The 26323-nt window shown below is 43.7% G+C and overlaps 2 protein-coding genes across 6 annotated transcripts in view; both read right to left on the bottom strand.

Annotated features, from left to right (window-relative positions):
- Window positions 1-1770: 1770 nt before the first annotated feature.
- Window positions 1771-7410, bottom strand: LOC106571939 (aquaporin-4). Its single transcript, XM_082962007.1, has 5 exons — window positions 7219-7410; window positions 6917-7078; window positions 6631-6795; window positions 6375-6455; window positions 1771-5697 (listed from the first exon to the last, which is right to left on the bottom strand). Exons 1-5 carry the CDS (start codon window positions 7381-7383, stop codon window positions 5482-5484), a joined length of 789 nt encoding a protein of 262 aa, XP_082818133.1. The 5' UTR covers window positions 7384-7410; the 3' UTR covers window positions 1771-5481.
- A 3766-nt stretch (window positions 7411-11176) lies between these two features.
- The window catches only part of LOC106571938 (uncharacterized), a 39159-nt gene continuing 24012 nt past the window's right edge, over window positions 11177-26323 (bottom strand). For 3 of the 5 annotated variants that reach the window (XM_082962001.1, XM_082962002.1, XM_082962000.1), the window contains exons 19-29: window positions 25664-26265; window positions 25305-25533; window positions 24839-24994; window positions 24399-24559; window positions 23910-23975; window positions 23165-23448; window positions 21415-21550; window positions 21038-21184; window positions 13887-14164; window positions 13591-13734; window positions 11177-13428 (exon numbers count right to left, since the gene is read on the bottom strand). In XM_082962001.1, the coding sequence (XP_082818127.1) occupies window positions 13269-13428; window positions 13591-13734; window positions 13887-14164; window positions 21038-21184; window positions 21415-21550; window positions 23165-23448; window positions 23910-23975; window positions 24399-24559; window positions 24839-24994; window positions 25305-25533; window positions 25664-26265 (2363 nt within the window). In that variant the 3' untranslated portion in view covers window positions 11177-13268. The remainder of the gene's footprint in view (window positions 13429-13590; window positions 13735-13886; window positions 14165-21037; window positions 21185-21414; window positions 21551-23164; window positions 23449-23909; window positions 23976-24398; window positions 24560-24838; window positions 24995-25304; window positions 25534-25663; window positions 26266-26323) is intronic. The other 2 variants (XM_082962003.1, XM_082962004.1) reach the window with 2 other exon arrangements.

Genomic DNA, 26323 nt, shown 5'->3' on the forward strand with positions numbered 1-26323 from the left:
GGGCCCGCCGGGGGCTTTATAACACCCCCCCAGGGGCCCCGAGTGACGCCATAATCCCCCCTCTGGGCCAGGGGTGGGGGGGACGGACATACAGGACGGCCCGAAATCAAACAAACTTAACCCCTCTGTCGCCCCCCCACAATAGACAGAGCGGGAATGAGAGGGGGACTATCAGGGGAGAGGGTGGTTGTGAGGAGAGAAGGAAGGGAGGGGGGTGAGAGAGTAAGAGAGGAAGAGAAAATAGTGAGAGTGAGAGCGACATGAGAGGGAGGAGGGAATCAAGAGAGAGCAAGTGACTGGGTGAGTAAGAACTAGGTATGGAAATTGACCCCACAGAAGTGATGAGGGGAGTTTGTCTAGTTGGCATAGTGGTACAGTACGTCATCTGTTGACATGTTATAACCATGATAAGAAGTGCTGGGGACAAGTGCTGATGGCAGAGAACGGACACACACACACACAGATAATACAGTGATCCATGGGGGGGGGGGGCAGACGGAAGAGCCTAAAGCCAACAGTGTGCGGAATTAACATGTAGACTGAAATGCCTGACCTTGTGAAACCATTGTCTTAGCATCGAGCATGTACGCCGCATGTGAACAGCGGAGCTGCTTGGTTGTTCGAAATTGTGTTTGTAGACATCATTCGTAACTGATAAGATGTCAAGGAGACAACGCGTGTTGTGCACAGAAGGGGAGGGAAAACAAATGAAGTTAACATGATCAGCTGTGGATTAGTATCATGTCTATGTCAGTCTGGATCTGTAACATCTACTGGGTAGAGGTGAATGCACCCTCACAAACCAGTGCATTTAATCACTGACCTCAAATCCTAACGGCGTTGCTAACAGAGGTATTAAGCATACGTTAGTAGTTATAAGAAATACTTAGGGGCTGTGAGCGTAACATTGGGGTTGGGAGCGCGACATTGGGACCTTAAATGTCTCTGCATATAATGTACAATCATAGGGCACTTCTTAGAGGTAATGAACTTGACATTGACACCCAAAGCACAGGACAGAGGCATGCATATGAACATATGAACATATAAACGTTGACTACTGCTGCAAAGTGGTTGGAAACAAATACATTTAAAAAAAACGAACAAAATGAGTCTAACTGTAAATATCAGCCCTTCCAAAACAGTCAGGTATAATTTAGACACATGTAGCTGTTTTCTCTCTTTCTCACTCTCTCTTCCTCGCTCTCCCTCTCTCTAGGAGGTGCTGGGATGTTCAGTGGAGAATTGATTAGGCAGAGGTTTGTATTGTGTATGAGGGTGTGTGCCAGGCAGGAGGGGTGAGAGGCAGGGTGGCCCGCTAGCAGCCAAAGCCCTGAAAAATCCCTGTATGGGGCTGGGGAAAGGGGGAGGGACAGGGCAGGACAGGAGTGGGGGACAGGGGAAACAGGGGTTATTGAGCTCCTACACCGAAGCATTGAGCTGACCAGTCCAGAGCCATCACTGGGCAGAGTGGGCTTTAAATGGAGAACGCTGAGCTCAGCATTTCAACTCTCTAAAAACACACACAATGCAAAATGCTGGCGGCACAAGGCAGTTATTTCCTATTGTCTGTTATGGGGAGTGAGAGTGTTATGTGTGCGTGTGTAGATTAGAAAGCAGATCCATGTGTGTTAGAAACTGAAGGTGCATTCGTATGAGTGTGCATGTTAGACGATGTCTGCGCACACACATTTGAGTGAGAGCGTGTGTGTGTGCTTGCGCAACTCTTGAGTGTGTGTAAGGAATATCATTATGGTTTCAATAACGATTGACCAGTTTTTATTCTTAAACATCCATAGCTTTATACAGTTAACAAAAAACATTTCAAAAAGTAACATTTGCAACGAGACATCCATAACAATTCAGGTAACAAAAACAAAAACATTTTCAGGGTTTATCATCCCTCAAAATGTTTTCCTCCTACAATTGCTAATTACAAACCCAAGAATATTTTAGAAGAGGGTAGGGAGCGCGTCTGTGAAAAGCTGATCCTACACCCTGTTTAGACCTGGGCCGTTAGAGGGCTCTGGTCTGAGGACTGATTTGACAGTGAACAGCAGAATAACAGAGCTTTGAGGTGAGAGAGCCTTAGGAAGATGACAGAGATGGTGGCCTATGTCAGCGATCAGAGTACAGACCGCTAAACTCTTTAGCATTTCAAAGCATTCACAGACAGGGTGAGTAATGCTAAAATAAAAGGATTCCGTGTTACGAAACGGACATTTCTTTGAGTGGTTGATGGGTTATATTTCACATTTCTGCGTAAATTAGTATAACATCACTGATACACTGAATATTGATAAAATTGTGTAATAGATATATAACGTATGTACAATTTTACATGTTGTGGCTAAGTGTGAAGGCTACACATTCATATGTAATTAGAAATTATAACTATGTTGTCTTCATCATTATATGATCATATTGTATATTTAAGCAATAAGGCCCGGGGGGGTGTGGTATATGGCCATTATACCACGGCTAAGGGCTGTTGTTACCCACGACGCAACGTGGAGTGGCTAGATACAGTCCTTAGCCGTGGTATATTGGCCATATACCACAAACCCACAAGGTGCCTAATTGCTATTATAAACTGGTTACCAACGTAAAAATAAATGTTTTGTCATACCTATGGTAAACGGTCTGATATACCACAACTGTCAGCCAATCAGCATTCAGGGCTCGAACCGCCCAGTTTATAATATTGCATTTATCTTATGCTAATGTCCACAGAAAATTATCCAGTGTTAAATTAAACACTGGTCCAGTGTCTATACAGGTCCACACTTTTCAGTGTTATATTAACACACTGCTTAGTGTAAAGTGTTATTTGCATATTTCCCAGAGTGCCTTGTCTTTCGAGTGAATTGTAGAATAATGATGAGTGAAAAAGTTATAGGGTCAAATATCATACCCCCAAGGAATGCTAACGTCCCTGTTATTGGTAAAGGTGAGAGGTTAGCGTGTCTTTGGGGTATGATCTTTGACCCTATGTAACTTTCTCACTCATCATTATTCACGATTCATTAAGAATTATCCGTGATCATGGTAGCATCCACATTAATGTAGAAGTGTTTAGAAACATATATTCTTATTTACAATAAAAGTGACTCCAAAACGACACAAAACATTATTTACCATGAATTTCTATAGGGCACAAATAATCTGAAACACAACCAAAACAAACTGCAAATACATCCAACAAGTTTGTAAAGTCAAAAGCTTGATGTAATCATTGCGTGGTAGGAATATGGGACAAAATACTGAACTTTTGACTACTTTATTTCTAAGAGTCTTTAGAGGAGTCAATCACTTTTACCCCTACCTTTTTGAGGGAAAAAAATATTACTTGCTATACTAAATCTCTTTCTCTGTGCAATTGTGTTAATATAAAATAATATAATTTTCCTTTTTTTTTTCATGCGTACTTCAGAAAGTATTCATACCCCTTGACTTATTCCACATTTTGTTGTGACAGTTCATTAAACAGATTTTTTTTCTCACCGATCTGCACACAATGCTCCATAATGACAAAGTAAAATACATGTTTTTATACATTTTTGCAAATGTATTGAAAATGAAATACAGAAATATCTCATTTACATAACTATTCACACCCCTGAGTCAATACTTTGTAAAAGCACCTTTGGCGGTGATTAGTTTTGAGTCGTCTTGGGTATGTCTGTATCAGCTTTGCACATCTGAATTTGGGGATTTTCACCCATTCTTTTTTCAAGCTTTGTTAAATTGGATGAGGAGTGGCGGTGAACAGCAATCTTTCCACAGATTTTCAATAGGATTCAAGTCTAGGCTTTGGCTGGGCCACTCAAGGACTTTCATATTCTTGTTCTGAAGCCATTCCAGCGTTGCCCCAGTCTAAGGTCTTTTGAACTCTGAAGCAGGTTCTCATTACGGAGTTGCCTGTTTGGCTTCATTCATTGTTCCCTCTATCCTTACCAGTCTCCCAGTCCCTGCCGCTGAAAAGGCATCCCCATAGCATGATTCTGTCACCACCATGCTTCACGGTAGGGATGATGTTAGATGGGTGATGAGCTGTGCCTGGTTTTCTCCGGACACAGCGCTGTGCATTCAGGCCAAAGAGTAACATTTTTGTCTCTTCAGATGACAGATTCTTTTGCCTTTTTGCTAACCGTTTTGTGTGCTGTCATGTGCCTTTTTGTCAGGAGTGACTTCTGTCTGGCCACTCTCCCGTAAAGCCCAACTTGATGAAGTGCTGTAGAGACTTAGCGATCTGGCAGGTTCTCCCATCTCAGCCAAGGAACTCTGTAGTTCTGTCAGAGTGGTCATTGTGTTCTTGATCACCTCCCTAACAAGGTCCTGTTTGGTCAGACTGACAGCTCTAAGCAGAGTCTGGGTAGTTCCATATTTTTTCCAATTTCCCAATGATGGAGACCACTGTGCTCTTGGAAACTTTCAACACTCTAGAAATTGTTTTATACCCTTCCCCAGATATATGTCTCATCATCAATTCTATCTCGGAGATCTACGGACAGTTCCTTTGACCTCATGGCTTGGTTTTTCCTCTGACATGCACTGTCAACTGTGGGACCTTATATAGAAACATCTCAAGGATGATCAAAGTAAATTGAATGCACCTGAGCTCAATTTGGAGTGTCATAGCAAAGGGTCTGAATACTTACATTTACATTTTTGTCATTTAGCAGACGCTCTTATCCAGAGCGACTTACAGTAGTGAATGCATACATTTCATAGAATTATTTTCCTGTGCTGGCCCCCCGTGGGAATCGAACCCACAACCCCTGGCGTTGCAAACACCATGCTCTACCAACTGAGCTACAGGGAAGGCTATACTAAATAGCTATACTATTTACTTATGTAAATGAGATATTTATGTATTTCATTTTCAATAAATTAGCAAAAAAATTCTAAAAACAGGTTTTCACTTTGTCATTATGGGGTATTGTATGTAGATAGGTAAGAAAAACATCTACTGAATCCATTTTTAATTCAGGCTGTAAAATGTGGAATAAGTCAATGGGTATGAAACACTAGTGGTTCTGGGGGGGCAGGGGGGGCCAGTGCCCCTGTGACAACAATTTTGGACCCCCTTGTGGCCCCCCTAAATGTGGAGTATGAAATCATTTTTACATAACTAATTTTTGCTATCCTTCTTTTTTTTTACATCCGTTATTAGACAGTGGCAACGCGGAACACTAATGATTATGAACATGGTCTTTTGCCTGCTAATGCCTGCAATGCAGTGAAGAAAACGATATGACAACAATAATGTCTAATGTAACTGGACCCTCTAACAGTACAACTGGCCCCCCCCCAGTTGAAATGGTCTAGAACCGCCACTGGTATGAATACTTTCTGAAGTCAATTTAGCTCATTATTTGAATCATTTATTTTATACAGTCATTATTGCTCATCTTTATCAAGGGTGTCAATAATTTCAGACCCCACTATATATTGTTGTGTAGCATGATGTGTCCCTTTCTAGTTTTGCTCCTGTTTGTTGACCTGCTTAGCCCTCATGGCGGTCTGGGTGACGGTGGACAGGGAGGACCGGGATACGCTGGTTGCCTCCACCATCTCTATGTCCTTACAGGTCAGACACGCAACCAGCTTCTGCCTCGATGCACTGGGGGCAAAGAAGAACTCATGGGACACCCCGGCCAGCACTGCACCCAGCACCGGTCCAATCCAGTACACCTGGTGGAGGGGGAGGGGTGTGGAAGGGGAGAGAGAGTGGTTAGGACTGATGGAGACATGGATAGAAGAAAGAGGGAAAGAGAGGGAAAGAGCTGAAGGGAGGGAGGGAGGGCGAGAGGGGGAGAAAAAGAGAGAGTGAGCAAGAGAGAGAGCAAGAGAGAGAGAGCAAGAGAGCGAGCAAGAGAGAGAGAGCAAGAGAGCGAGCAAGAGAGAGAGAGCGAGCAAGAGAGAGAGAGCGAGCAAGAGAGAGAGAGCGAGCAAGAGAGAGAGAGCGAGCAAGAGAGAGAGAGAGAGCGAGCGAGCAAGAGAGAGAGAGAGAGCGAGCAAGAGAGAGAGAGAGAGCGAGCAAGAGAGAGAGAGAGAGCGAGCAAGAGAGAGAGAGCGAGCGAGCAAGCAAGAGAGAGAGAGCAAGCAAGAGAGAGAGAGCAAGAGAGAGAGAGAGAGCAAGAGAGAGAGAGAGAGCAAGAGAGAGAGCAAGAGAGAGAGCAAGAGAGAGAGCAAGAGAGAGAGAGCAAGAGAGAGAGAGAGAGCAAGAGAGAGAGAGCAAGAGAGAGAGAGCAAGAGAGAGAGAGCAAGAGAGAGAGAGCAAGAGAGAGAGAGCAAGAGAGAGAGAGAGAATTTGTTCGGTATGCAGTTCAAGGTGATATTGTGACTGTAATAGATGTGGAGGGTCTTACCCAGTGGTTTTCCCAGAAGCCAGTGATGATGGCTGGACCCAGGGAACGTGCCGGGTTCATACTGCCTCCAGAGAACCGACCCTAAGAGGACCACAACACACACATACCCAAAGATTAAAACATAGTAAAGTAAGTAAAGTAAACTGAACTAAACTACACAAAACAACACTATTAAACTAAACTACCCTCAACTACACTAAACTATTGAACTAAATAAAATTAGAGACAAGAGGAATCAGACGTGAACAGTTCTGACCCCGATGAGCACGCCTGCGCTGAGAGAGAAGCCGATGGCCAGGTTCCCTGGTTCTGTGTTCTCCCTCCGACGGTGGTCCTCCACGGAGAACACAGTGAAGACCAGCTGGAACGTTGACAGAAGCTCCATCCCTAGAGCCTGGGCTGCATTCACCTCGAGAGGAACCTAGAATTGGAGGAAGGGGGGGGGCAGAGTTCCAAATGAAACAAAAAGTCTAAAAGAGTAACAGTACAGGTCTATGATTAGATTTAGACCCCCCCCCCCCCCCCCCTCCACACACACTGACCCTGCTAACGAAGCAGTCTGCAGTGGTTTTGAGGGGCAGGGCGAAGTAGAGAGCCCCGGCCCCCAGGGAAGCCCCCAGACACTGGGCTCCCACGTACACCAGGGCCCTCATCAGGTCCAGCCTCCGCGTGGCCAACAGAGACAGGGTAACTGCTGGGTTCACCTGCACCATGATAGAGAGAGGCAGAGTTAAAATTGACAATCAATCATAGTGATCAATTTACAAGTCATTCTGTGCCGAAAGGTTAGAGACACACACATGCATACAGACACACAACCATAAGTCCAGAAAGGCAGGTTCACCTGTGCTCCGCTGATCTCTCCAAAACAGTGTCCCAGGGCAACAGCCACCATGCCTGCAGCCAGGGCTGGGTAGAGGGGCCCCGTGGAGGTCTCTCCAGGGCCCGGCACAGAGGCCCCCAGAACAGCACTCACAAACACCAGGGAACCCAGCAGCTCGGCCAGCATGGCACGCCAGAACTCACGACTACGCAACTCCTCAGGGAGAGGGAACAGAGGCACGTTTTAATCCTCCGGAGACAAAGCAATTCATTTTTGTCCTCTCTAATGGACATCAGTTCTTAGTGCATATCTCTGAGGCCATACAAGCCCCTGTATTAAGTCCTGTTGTCCTTTTAAGAAGACATTCTGGGCTTTTCAATCATATCACATATGTGGGTTGTGACCTTGACAACTTTATCTTCCTGGGGCCAGATTCACAAAACCTTTTTAAGAAGAAGTTTCTTCTTAAATGCAATTTTCTCCTTAACTATAGACTTAAGAAAGTTAAGCAAAGTTGCTATTCCTTAAAAAGGTTATTGGAAATGTTCTTAGGCAGAAAGTCAAGAAGAAATTTGATTCTTGAAAATAAAGTTAATGGCCTTGTTCTTAATTCCAAGATAGCTAAACCCATGTCTTAATTCAGGCCAGTGAGAGAAAAAGCTCATGAAAGCAATTGACATGTTTAATTCACTCAAAAACTTCATCTGAAAGTTTCAGTATTAATTATTTTAAACCCAAGAACAGGTTTTAGAAACGTAATCTCAGCAAGAAATATGCTAATTGCTAGCTAGATAGCTAGCTAAATTGGTTGCCTAGCAAGAAACATCTTAAGAAGATTCGTAAGAAGATATTTGAGAAGTACATAAGAAAATCATTAAATCTTAAGATATTATTGAGGAATTGCACTTACGAACTATCTTATGAAGTTCTTTATCTTACATATTTTCTGCGTAAGAAGTTTTTTGTGAATCTGAGCCCTGGTTCTTAAAAAAATGTCTCCTGTCAAAATGTGCACATTTTATGGAAATTTGAAAAGTAGTGTGTGTAATTATTAATTATCATTTTTGTGTGTTTGATATTCAAACTGTTTCTAGTAAGTAAATATATCAGGAATAATTAAGTGAGTTGTCAAGACTGTAATAATTTGTTCACATTAAATAAGAGCTAAATAAGAGATTATCAAGAAATGTCCTCTGTAGTGGACACCAGGATACCGCAACTGTGTTTTTTTATGTACTATACCCCCACAAAAAAAATGTCAATCCCAATTTTTTTTTTTTTTTTTCGGGTCTCAGGAGGATATAGCATTAAACTACCATTGTAAATACCATACCAAACCCAGTGTCTTGAATATAAAAACATGAGTTGTGTTAGCATGCTAACCGACCCATGCCACTCTGATACTTCCATATCGGGTTATCCTGAACACTTATCATTAGATTATGGTAGATGTGGGCACAATCCAAATCAAATGGCCTAGCAAGTTATAATGAAGTTATGGAACTAATCTGTGGAATGATCATTATCAATGTCTGAAGAGGCCGTACCGCCACGTTGATCAAAGGTTCAGGTTATTAAAATAACTTCACTAAAAAAATAAAAATAGCTTTTTTTTACACACACACACACACTCACACACACACACACACACACACACACACACACAAGGCTGTCATTGTAAATCATAATTCGTTGTCTTGGACCAACATTAGTTAATTACAGGTGAAGTAAGATAAAGGAAAAGTAAGCATCTTCATTGGGCTTATGGAAACTTTATGAATGTTCGATAAAGCCTTTATAAGTTGTGTAGGAAGTAAAAAAAATGTTTTTTTTAACTCACCTCACGCAGTGTCATGTTGAACAGGTTGAGTGCGTAATTATCTGTCTTGTTTTTCCTCTCTGTCCGTTTCTGTCCTTCTGTCCTGTCGATCTGCGGGATCCTTTTCTCGGTCTGACTGTCTCGCCTTTTGTTCGTGTGTTCTGTCTGTGTGACTGGTCTTTCCCTGGAGGAGCGTCTGAGTGGCCCAACCACAACACAAGAGGACTGCCCCCCCCCCTCTCTCACCCCTCTTTTTACTGACCCCCTTCCTCTCCGTTTTGCCTCCTCCCCCTCCTACCTGTGTGTTATGAATTAGGTGGAATGATTGTCCAAGTGTGTTTGGTCACCATTCCCCCTCCCCCAGTATGAGGCTATGTTCCCCAGGCGAGGGCTTCTCCTCCTGGGCTGAGCTCAGCTGGAGTGTCCTGAGCACCTGGCACACATCATAGCTCCCTCGGACTCATTTTCATATCAATGACACTGAGGAGAGGCCCATTACTGAGTAGAGATGGAGAGAGCTAGAGACATATCATGAACAGGCCATATCATTACCAAACACAATTACAGCATCCACATTATGGGATGGACTGATCAGCAACTGTATACGGGTACAGTTTGACTGGATCCAACCACAAGGTCAATCTATCCCACATATTGTAATCAATACTTTTTTTTGAATGATTGATAGCTGTAACAACGTTATGTTGGCATAGAGAAACAGAGGCAGAGACAAAAAAGTGGAGGCTGCAGTGATCGTGGGATGAGTACAGGAGTGTCTGAAGAACAGTAAAAGGTTGACCATGACGTCATGATCCTTCCACACGGAAAATAACTGAACACTTCACTGGGATTGAAAAAGGGCCAAAGGTTTCTATCTAATCTAAAGTTTATCTTCAATGATCTAATACGTAACTGTTCATCTCCCACGCACCATGGCATCTCCCTCCGCCCCTCCTCCTTTTTCTCTCTTTCATCAACCTACTTGTGAGGTACCATTCGAATCGCCATGGAGACAGTCTCTTTCATGATGCAGTTGCCATGGCGCCTATTGTGATGCTGGCTCAATGGATGCTTTTTGTCATCATCTTTGATAGGAAACAAACACCCCTGTGAAGATCCACCCTAAAAAAAAACACAAAGAGTTGTGTTTTAACATTCACAATGTATTTACTTTTTTGAGGTATTTGATAACCATTTTACAAACATTATCCTTGCAATAAAGTCAAGATATGAGCCAAATTGCATGTCCATGAGTCTCAAGTTGTGACATGTTGTTCGACAGGCTTTGTGATAGTTTTGATTAGAACTGATTAATCAAACAGATCAGGCTTAAAAAAAAGTGTAAAGATGATTACACTACATAACACCTCCACCCAGTGGAGTGGAGGGAACCTGGCTGATAAAGTGGTGTTTGGGGGACAAGAAGGGACCGGACGAGGTCAATGGCCAAGAGAAGCCCCCTAGGCTTCAGGGGCCCACTCCGTACAAGACCCGGTCCAGAATTAACTGGTTGGGGGGGGAACGGTAGCGTGCCCCATTATGGGGTGGATTACCCCCCTCCACTGGCGTTGTTATGCCCCTTTTGTGGAGTTAAGCCCCTCTGTGTGGGCAGGATGGGTGGGGCCGAGCAGTGGAACCCGCTGGCTGGGGAGTTTTCAGTCCCCTCCACCCAGAGTGCTGACACAACCACTCACACACACACACAAAACCCCACTCAGACCTCTAACTGATTGCCACTAAAACCCCTCGCAAAGTGCCAGCTAAGGGATACAAGGGAGATAGAGACCATCCATCAATCCCAGAACAGAGTGTGCATGGATAGTGTCAGAAGAAAGTATTTGAAGGGTTACGCTGTTATCTCCCTCTTCCATAGCATCAACTTCTAAACGATCAGCACACTCACCCATTTTGGTTTCTGTGTGAAAGGTGTAAATGAGACCTCTTCCCCTCGGTCCCATTTAAGAAGAGGAAGTCCAGCTGGCGCCGACTGGAGGGCCTTCCCTGCAGCATGTGCTCCAGACAGGGCTCACCAGGGTACTGAGGTGTGCATAGGCGCCGCTCTTACACCTCCATTCAAGCGGAGGCTACTGTACGAGACTGCTACTGTGATTTAATAAAACACAAAACAGGAGTGAAATGAGGACCCAGGGACATTTGGAGTGTCGTCTCTCTACTAGATGTTTTTTTATTCAACTCACAGTACATTCTACAGATGCACACGTGTTACATCACCTCGATACAACATGGTCTCGTAATACGTCCTCTTAAAAATGATAGATTGGTCCTAAAAATATAGAAAGGAACAAATTTAAAGTCACAAAAACTGTACATTATTAAAAATTCACTTAACACCACATTTGCTTTTATTTTCATGTCATTTCTTTTTAAATATAGAAAAAAGAACGTCCCTTTTGTGTAGCAAGGAACACAACAATGCATTTCCTATCGACTGGTTTCAGTTCAGTGTAAGAAGCTTTAAATAAAACCCGGATTGTGGAGTATCGCCCTGCCGCCTTCATACCTTTCCCATAACCCACCAACCATGCCACGCCATGGAGTGCAGTGGCCCCTTTACAGAGAAAACAATGCATTCATAATAAGAACGTGAGGTTAGCTAAATGTGCACAGACTTGTATAGAAGCCTTTTTTCAATACGGGTCAAGAACAAAATGTTTCTCATAACACACAAGCTATCCCTGTTCTCTACTGCCAAGCTGCAGAAACCTACACACAAAAACCTCTCAATGCACATTTCCTGTTATTCTGCAGTATTCAGAAAGAGAAGAGTAATAGCATCTCCCCAACTTGAAAGTTAAGCTTGTATTTCTTTTTTTGGGGGGGGGGGGGGGGGTTATGATTTCTTGTTTTAGAAGCACAGGCCAATGTTTCTACGTTAATATCAAATTGACAATTCAACATTTTCAGTGTTTCTCAAATACCTGTTAAGATCCTTTAAACTTAGAATGCAGATATATTTTTTTAGCACTAAGAAATATTGAGTGACATTTTTCCATAATATCAAAACAATTCTTCCAACGAAAAGATGTCGGTAAAAACATGAGACATATTGCTACAGAACAGTCAACCGATAATATTTCAGCAGCTTGCTAGTTTTCCACACAATTTGACCAATATGGTAAGCTACAACACAAAGCGAACAGTGTTTTAAACAGAGGTTTAAAATGGCGGTAGCGTCTTATTAGTCCTATTCACACAGTCTATAGGCACACCTCAGCTGAAAATTCACATCGCTGTGACTACCGGTCTTCGTTGTGATTACGAAGCAGTGAAAACACAAAACAGTAAAAAAAATTAAAATATTTTTAAAAGCCTCCAGTTTCTGAAACCAGTGTCCTTCACACAGCAGCAGGGTGGTCGTGTGTGTGTGTGTGTGTGTGTGTGTGTGTTAGGGGTTGGTTACGTGTGATGTGACAGTCTTTAGAGAGAAAAAAAACGATCCTTTCCACTTTGTTTTACTGGCCTTTTCATAAATCGTCTAAACATCTCAACTAAGGAGTCTGTACATATTCACTACAAGCTATTGCTATTAAATAATCCCAGCTATTGTACTCTTTATATATATATATATATATATAGAATATATAATAAAAATATATTGAGAAAAATTGCTTCTAGGCATAAGACCACACATGACATTTCCATTGAACAGTTAAGAGAGGATCCAATCCCAAAGTGTTTGAGTTTAGAGAGAACGGTAGGGTTTTGATCCACTTGGGGTCGAAACGAGGTCAGAGCATGTCAGGTCTGAAGCGAAGCGGTCGCATTGGTCTGGCAGACCTCTTGACTGGGACCATGACACAGGGCAGAATTAGAGAACCAATCAACTCAGGGCCTCAGACCCTCCTCCCGCCCCCCAGAGCAAGGGATGGACCAATATCGTGGCCTTGTTATGAGACGAGGGGTGAGGCTTAGGAGAGAACGTGACGACAGCAGAATTCCAAGCAGCTGATCAGGTGCAGATGTGAGGGTGCAGTGGGAGGGCGGGAGGGAAGGAAGAGAGGTGGAGAGCTCAAACATCCCCCTCTCTGTCATCCAGAGAATTTCAACCCAACTGGGTCGAGGTTTTATAAAGGAAAAACAAGAACGACATACAAATAACCAAACCTATACATATCTATACAGGGCTGGAGGAGACTCCAGCCAAGACAGTCTTAGTAGTAATGGAGAGCATAAGCGTCAGGCAATGGGGTTAGGGCGCTGTCCTTGGCCCCACCCCCAGCGCCCTGGGCTCCTATTTGTCCTTGCTCTCGTAGAACTCCACCCAGCGGTTCTCGAAGAAGCGCTTCATGGAGTGTCCAGCCATGCCCACCTCGGACGTGTCCTCGTTGAACTGCTCGCAGTTGTTGAACACCAGATGGGCGTCCGCTGCAAACTCCTCACAGCTGCAGTACCTGGGAGCAGGGGAGGAGAGGGGAGAAAGACAGGTCAAATATAAAAAGGTGACAAGTTTTCAGTAACATTATGGAAAACGAGAGAAACCGGCCTCCTTATGGAAGTTGGGGTCATGTTGTAGATTGACACACAGACAGACAGAGTGAAGTAGTGCCCCGTACCCTCCCTGTAGCAGCCTCTCCCTCATGGTGAGGAAGTCCATGGGGTTCTTGATGATGCGTCGGTAGCCAGGCACCATGCGGGGGTTGACCGGCTCCAGGAAGGGCCAGGCGTCAGCGTGAGACTCCATCTCCATAAGGATGATTCTACACACACACACACACACACACACACACACACGTTAGAAGTGGTCCTACAGAAACCTGTGTAACAAGAAGTGATCTGAAGTCAGTAATGGAAGCTCGTGGGCCTATAACGACTAACACTGAGGAGATAACTCATCTAAGTTCAGACTCACTCGCAGTAGGTGAGGTCGGGCTGGTTGCGGGTGGTCATGCGGCGGCGCTTGGCGGGCGAGAAGCCAGTCGTGCATCCCCCGTCTCCCGAGTAACGGGAGGAGGAGGATGAGGCGGGGCCGCCGTCCTTCTGTCGCATTGCCATGCCATCACCACCGCCACTACGTCTGCTGGGCACCGTCTCCTCCTCAGAACTGTCGTCTTCGTACCTCCTCTTCTTCACCCGGGTCCTCTGCTTGGAGGAGCGCTGGTTGCTATGTGGTGACTCACCGTCACTCGCCTTATAAACAACAGGACACAGTGAGACAGAGAGTAAATAACAGCCCTGGGGAAAGGTTAAGGACTCAGGGCCACTTTACAGAGTAGCAGGTTTTGAAGGAGGAGGGCGTACGGTAGCCTGGGTGACGCGTGACCCACGTGACTACACAGCGAGCTGTGGGTAGAGGCTGGTGTTAGCATGACTAGGCCTAAGGGGCTCAATGCTACTGACAGTATTATGGTTTAATAACGGTTCAGTTTCAAATTAAATTCGCCAAAACAACAGGGCAGATAATTGTAATCACATTGCATCAATGTGACTTTTTGGTTGAATTTTCAAAAAGTAAATCAGTTTCTCAATCTAACCCAGGTTGAAAAGGCAGGACATTTCTATCTGCGACGTTATGAACCCATGCCCTCTGGTTAGAGGCTCGGCAGACTTTAGGTATTGGAACAAAACTCAACGCAGTACATGAATGTCGTTTTTCGTCACAAAATAGGGGGCTCTTTGTAGTACGTAGGCCTGCCTACCTTGCTTTCAACTCAGTTTTGCTCCTCTCAAATTTTGAATAAAAACCTTTTTCAAATCTCTGGAGCAGACGATATCTACCTTCATCTGGAATAGCAAACCTTCCAAAATTTTTTTTTTTTAAATGCTTCAAATAAACCACTCTGAAAGTGGTTCAGCTTTACCTAATTTCATATTCTATTATTGGGCTGCTAACATTCAGAAACTCACATTTTGGCTTCATACCCCTGGGACAGACTGGTGCCTTCTAGAAGCTTGGTCCTTTCCTCTCTCACTTCCCTTGTTAGCTCCACTAGACCCGTTACTGCATCCAAATTTACTTCTAATCCGGTTGTAGTTTCTTCTCTTAAAATCTGGACAAAGTTTCGGGAACCATTTTGGTTTTAAAGGCCCCTCTGTACTGGGATCCATTTGCAACAACCATTTTCTCCCCCTTCGTCTTTGGATTCTGCCTATTTTATGTGGAAAAACAAAGCCTTGATAAGCTTCAAAGACCTTTATGAAAATTAGGTCCTCTGCAGTTGTCTCTACCCTTCCCACTGAACGAACAATGACTACACTCAAGTAAACACAATTACATTTAGCTTTAACCTTTATGATTTGACTCCAATACAGTTAAGATGAACTAAAATGCCTCTACGGCAATATATACACTATTTCTTCTAATATGACAAGTAAGATTAACTGAAAAATGTATTCTCACTCATCTCCTACTCTTATTTTTATTTCCTTAAAAACAAAGCTATTTCTATTACACATATTCAGTTGAAGTCGGAAGTTTACATACACCTTAGCCAAATACATTTAAACTCAGTTTTTCACAATTCCTGACATTTAATCAGAGTAGAAATTCCCTGTCTTCAGTCAGTTAGGATCACCACTTTATTTTAAGAATGTGAAATGTCAGAATAATAGTAGAGAGAATGATTTATTTCAGCTTTTATTTCTTTCACATTCCCAGTGTGTCAGAACAAGTTGGGTGAATTTAGACCCATTCCTCCTGACAGAGCTGGTGTAAATGAGTCAGGTTTGTAGGCCTCCTTGCTCGCACACGCTTTTCAGTTCTGCCCACAAATTGTCAATAGGATTGAGGTCAGGGCTTTATGGCCACTCCAATACCTTGACTTTGTTGTCCTTAAGCCATTTTGCCACAACTTTGGAAGTATACATGGGGTCATTGTCCATTTGGAAGACCCATTCGCAACCAAGCTTTAACTTCCTGACTGATGTCTTGAGATGGTGCTTCAATATATCCACATAATTTTCCTACCTCATGATGCCATCTATTTTGTGAAGTGCACCAGTTCCTCACGCAGCAAAGCACCCCCACAACATGATGCTGCCCCACCGTGCTTCACGTTTGGGATGGTGTTCTTCGGCATGCAAGCCTCCCCATTTTTTCTCCAAACATAACGATGGTCATTATGGCCAAACAGTTCTATTTTTGTTTCATCAGACCAGAGGACATTTCTCCAAAAAGTCTTCGTCCCCATGCAAACTGTAGTCTGGCTTTTTTATGGCGGTTTTGGAGCAGTGGCTTCTTCCTTGCTGAGCGGCCTTTCAGGTTATGTCAATATAGGACTCGTTTTACTGTGGATATATATACTTTTGTACCCGTTTCCTCCAGCATCTTCACAAGGTCCTTTGCTGTTGTTCAGGGATTGATTTGCACTTTTCGCACCAAAGTACGTTCATCTCTAGGAGACAGAACGCGTCTCCTTCCTGAGCGGTATGCCAGCTGCGTGGTCCCATGATGTTTATACTTGCGTCCTATTGTTTGTACAGATGAACGTGGTACCTTCAGGCGTTTGGAAATTGCTCCCAAGGATGAACCAGACTTGTGGAGGTCTACAATTATTTTCTGAGGTCTTGGCTGATTTCTTTTGATTTTCCCATGATATCAAGCAAAGAGGCACGGTGTTTGAAGGTAGGCCTTGAAATACATCCACAGGCACACCTCCAATTGCATCAAATTAAATCAATTAGCCTATCAGAAGCTTCTGAAGTCATGACATAATTTTCTGGAATTTTCCAAGCTGTTTAAAGGCACAGTCTGACCCACTGGAATTGTGATACAGTGAATTATAAGTGAAATAATCTGTCTGTAAACAATTATTGGAAAAATTACTTGTGTCATGCACAAAGTAGATGTCCTAAACGACTTGCCAAAACTATTGCTGGTTAACAAGAAATTTGTGGAGTGGTTGAAAAACGAGTTTAATGACTCCAACCTAAGTGTATGTAAACTTCCAACTTCAACTGTATAATTGGCTATATAGTTATGTTTATGATACAGATCTACCAGGGCCAAGACATCTTGTGGCATGCCACAGGGTATGACAATTGCACCTTTATTATTCCTAATCTATATAAATGACCTTGCTGCTGTGTCTATCGTACTTCCCATTCTCTTTGCTGATGATATCAATTTGACTTTATCACACAAGAATTTTGATTCACAAATTAATGAAGCCAACTCAGGCATCGCCACATTTTCTGAATAGTTCCAGAAAAACAAATGATCTTTAAATGCAAAAAAAAAATCCAGCTTTATTGTATTCACTAGTAAGAATAAGAAATATTGTTAAAAAAAAGAGCCAGAATCTCAATTGGTGGGAATGAAAAGGAACACGTTACATCCACTAGGTTCCTCTGAGTTTTAATTGATGAAAAGTTATCCTGGAAAGATCATATTCAATTTGTCTGCAGCAAAGTGATGAAATCTGTTGATATCATCAGAAAGATGAACGGTTTGGTTCATCAGGCTTGCTTCCTAACTCTATAATATAGCTTCATTTACCCATATCTCATTTACTGGCCAGTACATACGCCTCATACCTACACATACAAAATACATTTGCAAGACTAGCCACCTCGACTAATTACCTGGCTGCATCTATACCTTTGTTTAAGAAACTCAATATCTTGTCTATTTACGACAATGTACGCCAATTATGCACCACCCAGACAGTTTACCTAAACCCTTCAATGGATTCTTCCTGGTTAATACTGAAATACATCAATGCAATTATCTTCACATAACATCCTCCCTCAATAACTTCAAGCGAAGACTGGGGGTCAGCCTGATGAACCAAACTACTCAGTAATCTCCTCCATATGGCCCAACTCTCTCACACTCACATGCACACACATTTAAACAAAACAAATATATATATTTTGTGTGTGAATACTGATCAATTCATTTATACTTAGTAGGTTTTGTTATCGATTTTCATTTTTGTACGTATGTATTGTATATAGTTTTTTTGTGGTGTGGTTTTCATATAAGCCCTTGGACTTCCAACCACACCTGCACGTTGTTTTTTAAATTATTATTTTATCTGTATTATTGTCTATCACTTGTTTTCTTTGGTGCAAACTAAAACTATGTGATTCCAGTCTATTTTAAAATGGTAAAAACAGGTGTTAGCCATGTGCTTTTACTACATGAGCAAAAACGATTACATTCTATTTTTAGCCGATATGGGAGTGAATACATTCCAAGCAGCGTATCAAAGTGGTATAATGTTGTAGGTTACAATATTTTAGGTTAGCCAAGGCATCATTTTTTATTATAAATCAGATTATTTCACATGGACATGTGGGACGCTAAAAAGCTAGCTAGCTTGCTGTTTTTAGCCAGCAAGCTAGCAAGGGAAGACAAGAAAATCACTGCTATCGCCGGTCTGAATGTTGCTATTTGGGAGTCTAGGAACGCAAGGATCGGCAAAGTATCATGCTACCAAAAGGTATACATTGATCCCCAAAAAAATCAGACTCCAGCAAACGCACGCCCTTTAACTTCTTTGGGATAGGGGGCGGTATTTTGACGTCCGGATGAAAAGCATGCCCAAAGTAAACTGCCTGCTACTCAGGCCCAGAAGCTAGGATATGCATATAATTGGTAGATTTGGATAGAAAACACTGAAGTTTCTAAAACTGTTAAAATAATGTCTGTGAGTATAACAGAACTGAAATCGCAGGCAAAACCCCGAGGTCAAACCATAAAAAATAAAAAAAATCTGCATACCACTGATTTCAATGCCTGGCACTTTTATAATAGGGCGAAATCGTCCCCGATTGCAGTTCCTAGGGCTTCCACTAGATGTCAACAGTCTTTAGAAAGAGTTTCAGGCTGGTTTTTGGAAAAATTAGGGAGAAGTTGTAGTTTTTCTAGTGGCTCCATTTTGGCTGTAGTGTTTCCAAACGCATGGCCGAGAGGGCACGTTCTTTTTGTTTATCTCCGGTAAAGACAATAACAATTCTCTGTCTTAACCTGTTAGGGCTAGGGGGCAGTATTGACACGGCTGGATAAAAAAAACATACCCGATTTAATCTGGTTACCACTCCTACCCAGTAACTAGAATATGCATATACTTATTACATATGGATAGAAAACACCCTAAATTTTCTAAAACTGTTTGAATGGTGTCTGTGAGTATAACAGAACTCATTTGGCAGGCAAAACCCTGAGACATTTTCTGACAGGAAGTGGATACCTGATGTGTTGTATTGCCTTTAAACCTATCCCATTGAAAAACACAGGGGCTGAGGAATATTTTGGCACTTCCTATTGCTTCCACTAGATGTCACCAGCCTTTACAAAGTGTTTTGAGTCTTCTGGAGGGAGATCTGACCGAACAAGAGCCATGGAACGATGATGTCCCATTAGACACCTGGCGCGCGAGTTCATGTTGGGTACCCTCGTTCCAATACGTTATAAAAGAGTATGCATTAGTCCACCTTGAATATTATTCATGTTCTGGTTAAAAAAGGCCCTAATGATTTATGCTATACAACGTTTGACATGTTTGAACGAACGTAAATATATTTTTTCCCCTCGTTCATGACGAGAAGTCCGGCTGGCTTAGATCATGTGCTAACAAGACGGAGATTTTTGGACATAAATGATGAGCTTTTTTGAACAAAACTACATTCGTTATGGACCTGTGATACCTGGAAGTGACATCTGATGAAGAGAATCAAAGGTAATGGATTATTTACATAGTATTTTCGATTTTAGATCTCCCCAACATGACGTCTAGTCTGTATCGCAACGCGTATTTTTCTGGGCGCAGTGCTCAGATTATTGCAAAGTGTGATTTCCCAGTAAGGTTATTTTTAAATCTGGCAAGTTGATTGCGTTCAAGAGATGTAAATCTATAATTCTTTAAATGACAATATAATATTTTACCAATGTTTTCTAATTTTAATTATTTAATTTGTAACGCTGACTTGACTGCCGGTTATTGGAGGGAAACGATTTCCTCAACATCAATGCCATAGTAAAACGCTGTTTTTGGATATAAATATGAACTTGATAGAACTAAAAATGCATGCTTTGTCTAACATAATGTCCTAGGAGTGTCATCTGATGGAGATTGTAAAAGGTTAGTGCATCATTTTAGCTGGTTTTATGGTTTTGGTGACCCAGTCTTTGAATTGACAAAACATTACACACAACTCTTGTAAATGTACTGTCCTAACATACTCTAAATTTATGCTTTCGCCGTAAAACCTTTTTGAAATCGTAAAACGTGGTTAGATTAAGGAGATGTTTATCTTTCAAAGGGTGTAAAATAGTTGTATGTTTGAAAAATTTGAATTTTGACATTTATTTGGATTCAAATTTGCCGCTCTTGAAATGCACCTGCTGTTGATGGAGTGCACCACGGGTGGCACGCTAGCGTCCCACCTAGCCCATAGAGGTTAAATGTTATTGTTTATTTGTGTATTAGGGTACCTAAGGTTTGATTATAAACGTTGATTGACTTGTTTGGATAAGTTTATTGGTAACGTTTGGGATTCATTTTGTATGCATTTTGAAGGAGGGAAACCGAGTGGGTTATTGACTGAAGCGCGCCAGCTAAACTGAGTTTTTATGGATATAAAGAAGGAATTTATCAAACAAAAGGACCATTTGTAATGTAACTGGGACATTTTGGAGTGCCAACAGAAAAAGATCTTCAAAGGTAAGGCATATATTATATCGCTACTTCTGACTTTCGTGTCGCAACTCCCTAGTTGAAAATGATTTATGCATTTGTGTGCTGGACGCAGTCCTCAGAAAACCGCATATTTTGCTTTCGCAGTAAAGCCTTTTTGAAATATGACACCTTGGCTGGATTAACAACAAGTAAAGCTTTATTTTGATGTATTGCACTTGTGATTTCATGAAAGTTAAATATTTATAGTAATTTAATTTGAATTTGGCGCTCTGCCATTTCACCGGATGTTGGCCAGGTGGGACACTACCGTCCCACGTATCCATAACGACTGAGTAAGCTGTGGATCGACCTTTAGGTGAACAGTGACCACTGCTGTAATCCATAAGGGTAGCCGAGCAGAGCCCCAGTCAGTCCTCACCTTGGAGAAACAGGTGGGGCAGAACCAGTCCCCCTCTGGCACCTGGGTGACCTTTGGCCTCAGGCAGTACATGTGGCAGCCGCGGTCACAGCAGTCACACAGCAGCAGGTACTCATCATTATCCCCCTTCCTGCACACTTGACACGTCTACAACAGACACACAGGTAGAGTCTTGAAGACAACATTTCTGGTGCTGTCTTTCAGACTATGATAATATACTACATGTGTTTACTGGAAGCTGCTTTGGATCAAAGTGTCTGCGATCTCTACTAATGTTCTATATTACTCATTTCGCCTACATCCATCCCCCTCCCTTTATAACAATGGTTTCTATTCTCAGTGTACATATTGAGCATTGCTAGTGGGTTTGTCCTCACCACTTTGACCACGGATCTCTCCCAGGCAATGGCCTTCTCCAGCTGCAGCAGACACAGACACAGCTGGGGGGCGCTCCGACAACGGTCCAGGGCCTGACGCCATGTCCGCAACCTGGAGGTTATCTCACTCTCCAGACTGGGGGGGGCAGGAGCGAGAGAGGGGAAGGAAGAGATTACAGAAACAGTTAAGAGCTTAACTTCTTTGGGATAGGGGGCAGTATTTTCACGGCTGGATAAAAAACGTACCCGATTTAATCTGGTTACTACTCCTGCCCAGAAACTAGAATATGCATATAACTAGTAGATTTGGATAGAAAACACTCTAAAGTTTCTAAAACTGTTTGAATGGTGTCTGAGTATAACAGAACTCATATGGCAGGCAAAAACCTGAGAAGATTCCATACAGGAAGTGCCCTGTCTGACAATTTGTTGTCCTTCTGTTGCATCTCTATCGAAAATACAGCATCTGTGCTGTAACGTGACATTTTCTAAGGCTTCCATTGGCTCTCTAAAGCTGCCAGAAAGTGGAATGGTGTCTGCTGTCTCTGGACAAAGAACAGCAGCAGAATTTGTAAGTGGTCAGCCTGGGGACAGTGAATGAATTCAGCCTTTGAATGAATACAACGTTGCCTGGTTGGAATATTATCGCTATTTTACGAGAAAAATAGCATAAAAATTGATTTTAAACAGCGTTTAACATGCTTCTAAGTACGGTAATGGAATATTTTGACATTTTTGTCACGAAATGCCCTCGCGCGTCACCCTTCAGATAGTGACCTGAACGCACGAACAAAACGGAGCTATTTGAATATAACTATGCATTATTTGGAACCAAAACAACATTTGTTGTTGAAGTAGAAGTCCTGGGGGTGCATTCTGACGAAGAACAGCAAAGGTAATCCAATTTTTCTAATAGTAATTCTGAGTTTAGTGAGCCCCAAACTTGGCGGATGTCAAAATAGCTAGCCGTGATGGCCGAGCTATGTACTCAGAATATTGCAAAATGTGCTTTCGCCGAAAAGCTATTTTAAAATCGGACATAGCGATTGCATAAAGGAGTTTTGTATGTATAATTCTTAAAATAATTATGTATTTTGTCAACGTTTATCATGAGTAATTTAGTAAATTCACCGGAAGTTTTCGGTGGGTATGCTAGTTCTGAACATCACATGCTAATGTTAAAGCTGGTTTTTGATATAAATATGAACTTGATTGAACAAAACATGCATGTATTGTATAACATAATGTCCTAGGAGTGTCATCTGATGAAGATCATCAAAGGTTAGTGCTGCATTTAGCTGTGGTTTGGGTTTATGTGACATATATGCTTGCTTGGAAAATGGCTGTGTGATTATTTGTGTCTATGTACTCTCCTAACATAATCTAATGTTTTGCTTTCGCTGTAAAGCCTTTTTGAAATCGGACAATGTGGTTAGATTAACGAGAGTTATCTTTAAAATGGTGTAAAATAGTTGATTGTTTGAGAAAATTGAATTGTGGTGTTTTAGTTGGTTTTGTATTTCGCGCCGTGCGATGCCATTGGCTGTTGCCTAGGGGTTCCGCAGGCGGAACGTCTGTCCTCAACAGGTTAAGTGAGAAAAAAAGCATAAGTCACTCAAGTGTTTTAAGCAAATTGACCAAATGCTACACAAATCCAATCCATCCTATTACGATTAAATCAGGCTTCCATCCACTCCATCCTTTCCAACCCCTAGTCTGACTTTGACCCATGTCCCTTCCTCTCTCTCACCTCATGACGTCCATCTGGCCCATCTGGCTCTCCTCGGGGGTGAGCGGGGCGAGACGTACCACCTCGGCCAGGTTCCAGAGGGGCTCCTTCAGGTAGCGCCGGTCGATGTTCCTCTCCAGGTTGGCCAGGCGCAGCACTGCCAGGTCCAGCGGGTGACTGGCCACGCGGGGCAGGTCCGACCACTCCTTCTTGGTCCGCACGAGCCAGTCGTCCCGGGGGTCCGTGTCATGCTCGTAGTACTGCAGGTCGTCACGTGTGGAGTCTGCCTCTGGGACCGTGTAGGGCTGAGGGGAGGATGGAGAATAACAGAAAAGAGAATATTATAGTTCTCGACAACCAAAAAGCAGTTAGCAAAGGACTTTGAAGCTAGAGAAAGACTCAAAAGGGTTGTGAGGAAAGGTAAGCGACATCAAGTGTAGACATCAAATAATACATTTTTTTAACGACGTAAACTAATTAACATAACAGCAGGCCCCTAAAAAAGGACAGAGGCAGGGTGAACAGAAGGATCAGAGAGACAAACAGCTCGTATTTCTAACAGTAAGGAGCAAGGGTGTTCAAGTGAGAATTCTACACATTCTGATATTTGGGACATCTCCATGTCATTTTAAGAGGTGTAGGAAAAGAGGAATTGTGACAGATACAATTCTAAAGGAAAAGGGGAAACATGAAGACTTGTGAACGAGTGTAGATCTTAAAACAGGGTGACGATGAGTGAACATTAGATCTGAAACCTGGTTTGTACCTGGAATCCTGCGCCTGGCGTTTCCGCGCTATTGTCAGTGTCACTCCTTCCATTCTGGGGAGCCATCTTGAAATATAAGTCATGGACATGTGATGTGATGAGTGTGAACTCTTTTTGCATGACACTATGACATGGGAGGGGGACAGTCACTCAGTACAAACTGTAGCAGCACAGGCCCAATAAGCCACCCTCTGGACATTCAGTGCAACTGCAGCCATATTAAAACTGACAAAACGATTCAACTCTGGCATATCTAACAACCACCCACTCTACCCACGCCGCCCTGGGTGCATCTCCACAGTCTAAAGTGTCTTCCTCGCCTTTGTCAGCACAGATCTAAAAACTCTGTAAACGTGGGGGTGACTTATTTGGGAATCTCCTCTCCCCCAATTGTATTTCCAGGTCTGTGTAGGGAAAGGCATTGAACCAAACACAGGAATTCACTTTAGACTACTGCAACACAGCCCCACTGTCCCCTTGGCGCCTCACCTTGAGGTGCAGGTCAGCGGCGATGACCCTCCGCTCCAGGTCCTCCACCCAGCGGAGGGCGCTGACGTCTGTCTCCAGGGCCCGCTCCTGGACCTGCCACGGCTGCTGCAGAGCCTCCAGCAGGGCCTCGCCCACCTCCACCTTCACCTGGAATATAGTGTCTGGTGAGAAGACAGGGTGGAGGAGAGGGGAAGAGGCAAGGGGATAGAGAGGGTCAGAGAAGGAGAGATGGTCAAGAGAGAAAGGGAACGGAAAGACGTGTCGTCATCCAGTTTCCATTCATTACAAAACCGTCCTTTTTAAAACTTTATTTAAACCAAGTCCCATTGATGTCAAAAGCAACTTCAATATAAAACACAAGCAATCTGAAACACGGTACACCTTTTATTATCCACATCTTCCTCTATAGCTGACTGAGTGACCAGTGTTCACTGCCTCACCGTTGATGGGCCGTGTGCAGACCTCAGCCAGGTACTCCATGTGTTTGGCCAGGTGTTTGTGGAGCACCTTCTCCCGTATGCCTCGCGGGTGCAGGGCCTGCAGGGTAGCCGTCAGCTCCTCAGGCTCCTTGATCCACCACCAGCCGCGCACCATCGCTAACGCAACAGCAGCAGCACACACATTAGACACCCACATCGCGTCTAGCATATCATGTTAGCTAACCGTGTTAGCCATATCGGCTAACCACACACAAACATGTCATCCACTACTGATTACATCTTGTTGAACATGCTAGTATCTTCGGCTAACCATGCACAATCATGTAAGCCAAATCAACAGCTCAAATTGCAGCATGTTTGCATTGCTGACAAGTCTCATCAGAAACCGCAGTGAGGAAATTTGATACATGTAACCACAGTAGTTTTGGAATGGGCTTGAACTGAATGGATTGATTCCAAGGCTTACATGCTGGAATGGGCTTGACCACGAGCTGAGTGAAGTATTGCTGCTCTATCTCTTGGAAGAGCGTGGAAGGAGGGCGGCCACGACGCTTAGCTGCAGCCCCTCTAGCTCCAACCCTACGAGCGGGACTGCTGCCTCTGCTGCCCCTCCTCCGCCTGCGCCCCGGTTTGGCTGGGGTGGGGGTCTGGGTAGGGGCCACCTGGGGTGGGGAGTCCGAGGAGGCTGGGACAGACTGGAGAGGGAAAGGGAGAAAGAGTGCTTGTTTAATAAGAGATCATATGAAAATGTATGTAGAGTGTTCTCTCCCATGAGGGTCCTGGAGAGTGTGCAGGGGGCTGAGGGGGGCTGTGGTTGGGACTCACCTGCAGCAGTGGAGCGGCGAGGGCGGGCAGGGTGCTGGGGGTCAGAGGGAGGCGTTTGGGGGGTGTGCTTGGGGGGGTCTGGGGTTCTGTTAGAGAGGTTTTGTCACAGGGCTGTTTGGGCAGCAAGTTGAACCACTGCCCCTGTTTCTCCGCCATCTCCTTCACACTGTCCTCTGGTTGGCTGCCTGTTGCTGGCTCCGTCCCGTTAGTTATAGCGCCCTGCGATTGGCTGAGCCAGTTGTGGAAGGCGGACTGCGTGAGGTCTTGTGAGCCGTTAGTGGTGGCCTCTGGGGCAACGCTTGGCCCAGTCTCCTCCCCGCCGGACTTGCTGCTACGGCGACGGCGGCGACACTTGGCAGTGCGGAGGTGTAGCTCCACCTCTGGTTTGATTTTGCGTGGGCGACCCCGGGCCCTGGGGCTGCTCATGAGAGATGCGGTGCCGGGGAGGGGGTCCTCCTCAGGGGGGAAGGAAGTCTGAGACTTGGGAGGGAGAGAGGAGGGGAGGGGGGCAGGAGGGGTAGTAGGAGTGAGCGTCTCCTCCACTTTAGGTTCCCTCTTCAGAAGAGTGATAGGCACCTCCTTCACCAGGATATCTTCTGACGCTACCAGACAGAGGAGAGATATGTTTAGAGTCAATAAAAATATTCTAAAGATCTTTTT

Source organism: Salmo salar, chromosome 15, assembly GCF_965601325.2.
Source record: "Salmo salar chromosome 15, fSalSal1, whole genome shotgun sequence".
Taxonomy (NCBI): domain Eukaryota; kingdom Metazoa; phylum Chordata; class Actinopteri; order Salmoniformes; family Salmonidae; genus Salmo; species Salmo salar.

Excerpts from the sequence above, each read along its gene's own strand:
- LOC106571939 (XM_082962007.1), bottom strand. The coding sequence starts at position 7,383 with ATGCTGGCCGAGCTGCTGGGTTCCCTGGTGTTTGTGAGTGCTGTTCTG. Across the intron at positions 7,079-7,218 it reads GAGAGATCAGCGGAGCACAG|GTGAACCCAGCAGTTACCCT; the intron begins GTGAACCTGCCT and ends ATCATGGTGCAG. Across the intron at positions 6,796-6,916 it reads CAGACTGCTTCGTTAGCAGG|GTTCCTCTCGAGGTGAATGC; the intron begins GTCAGTGTGTGT and ends CTCCAATTCTAG.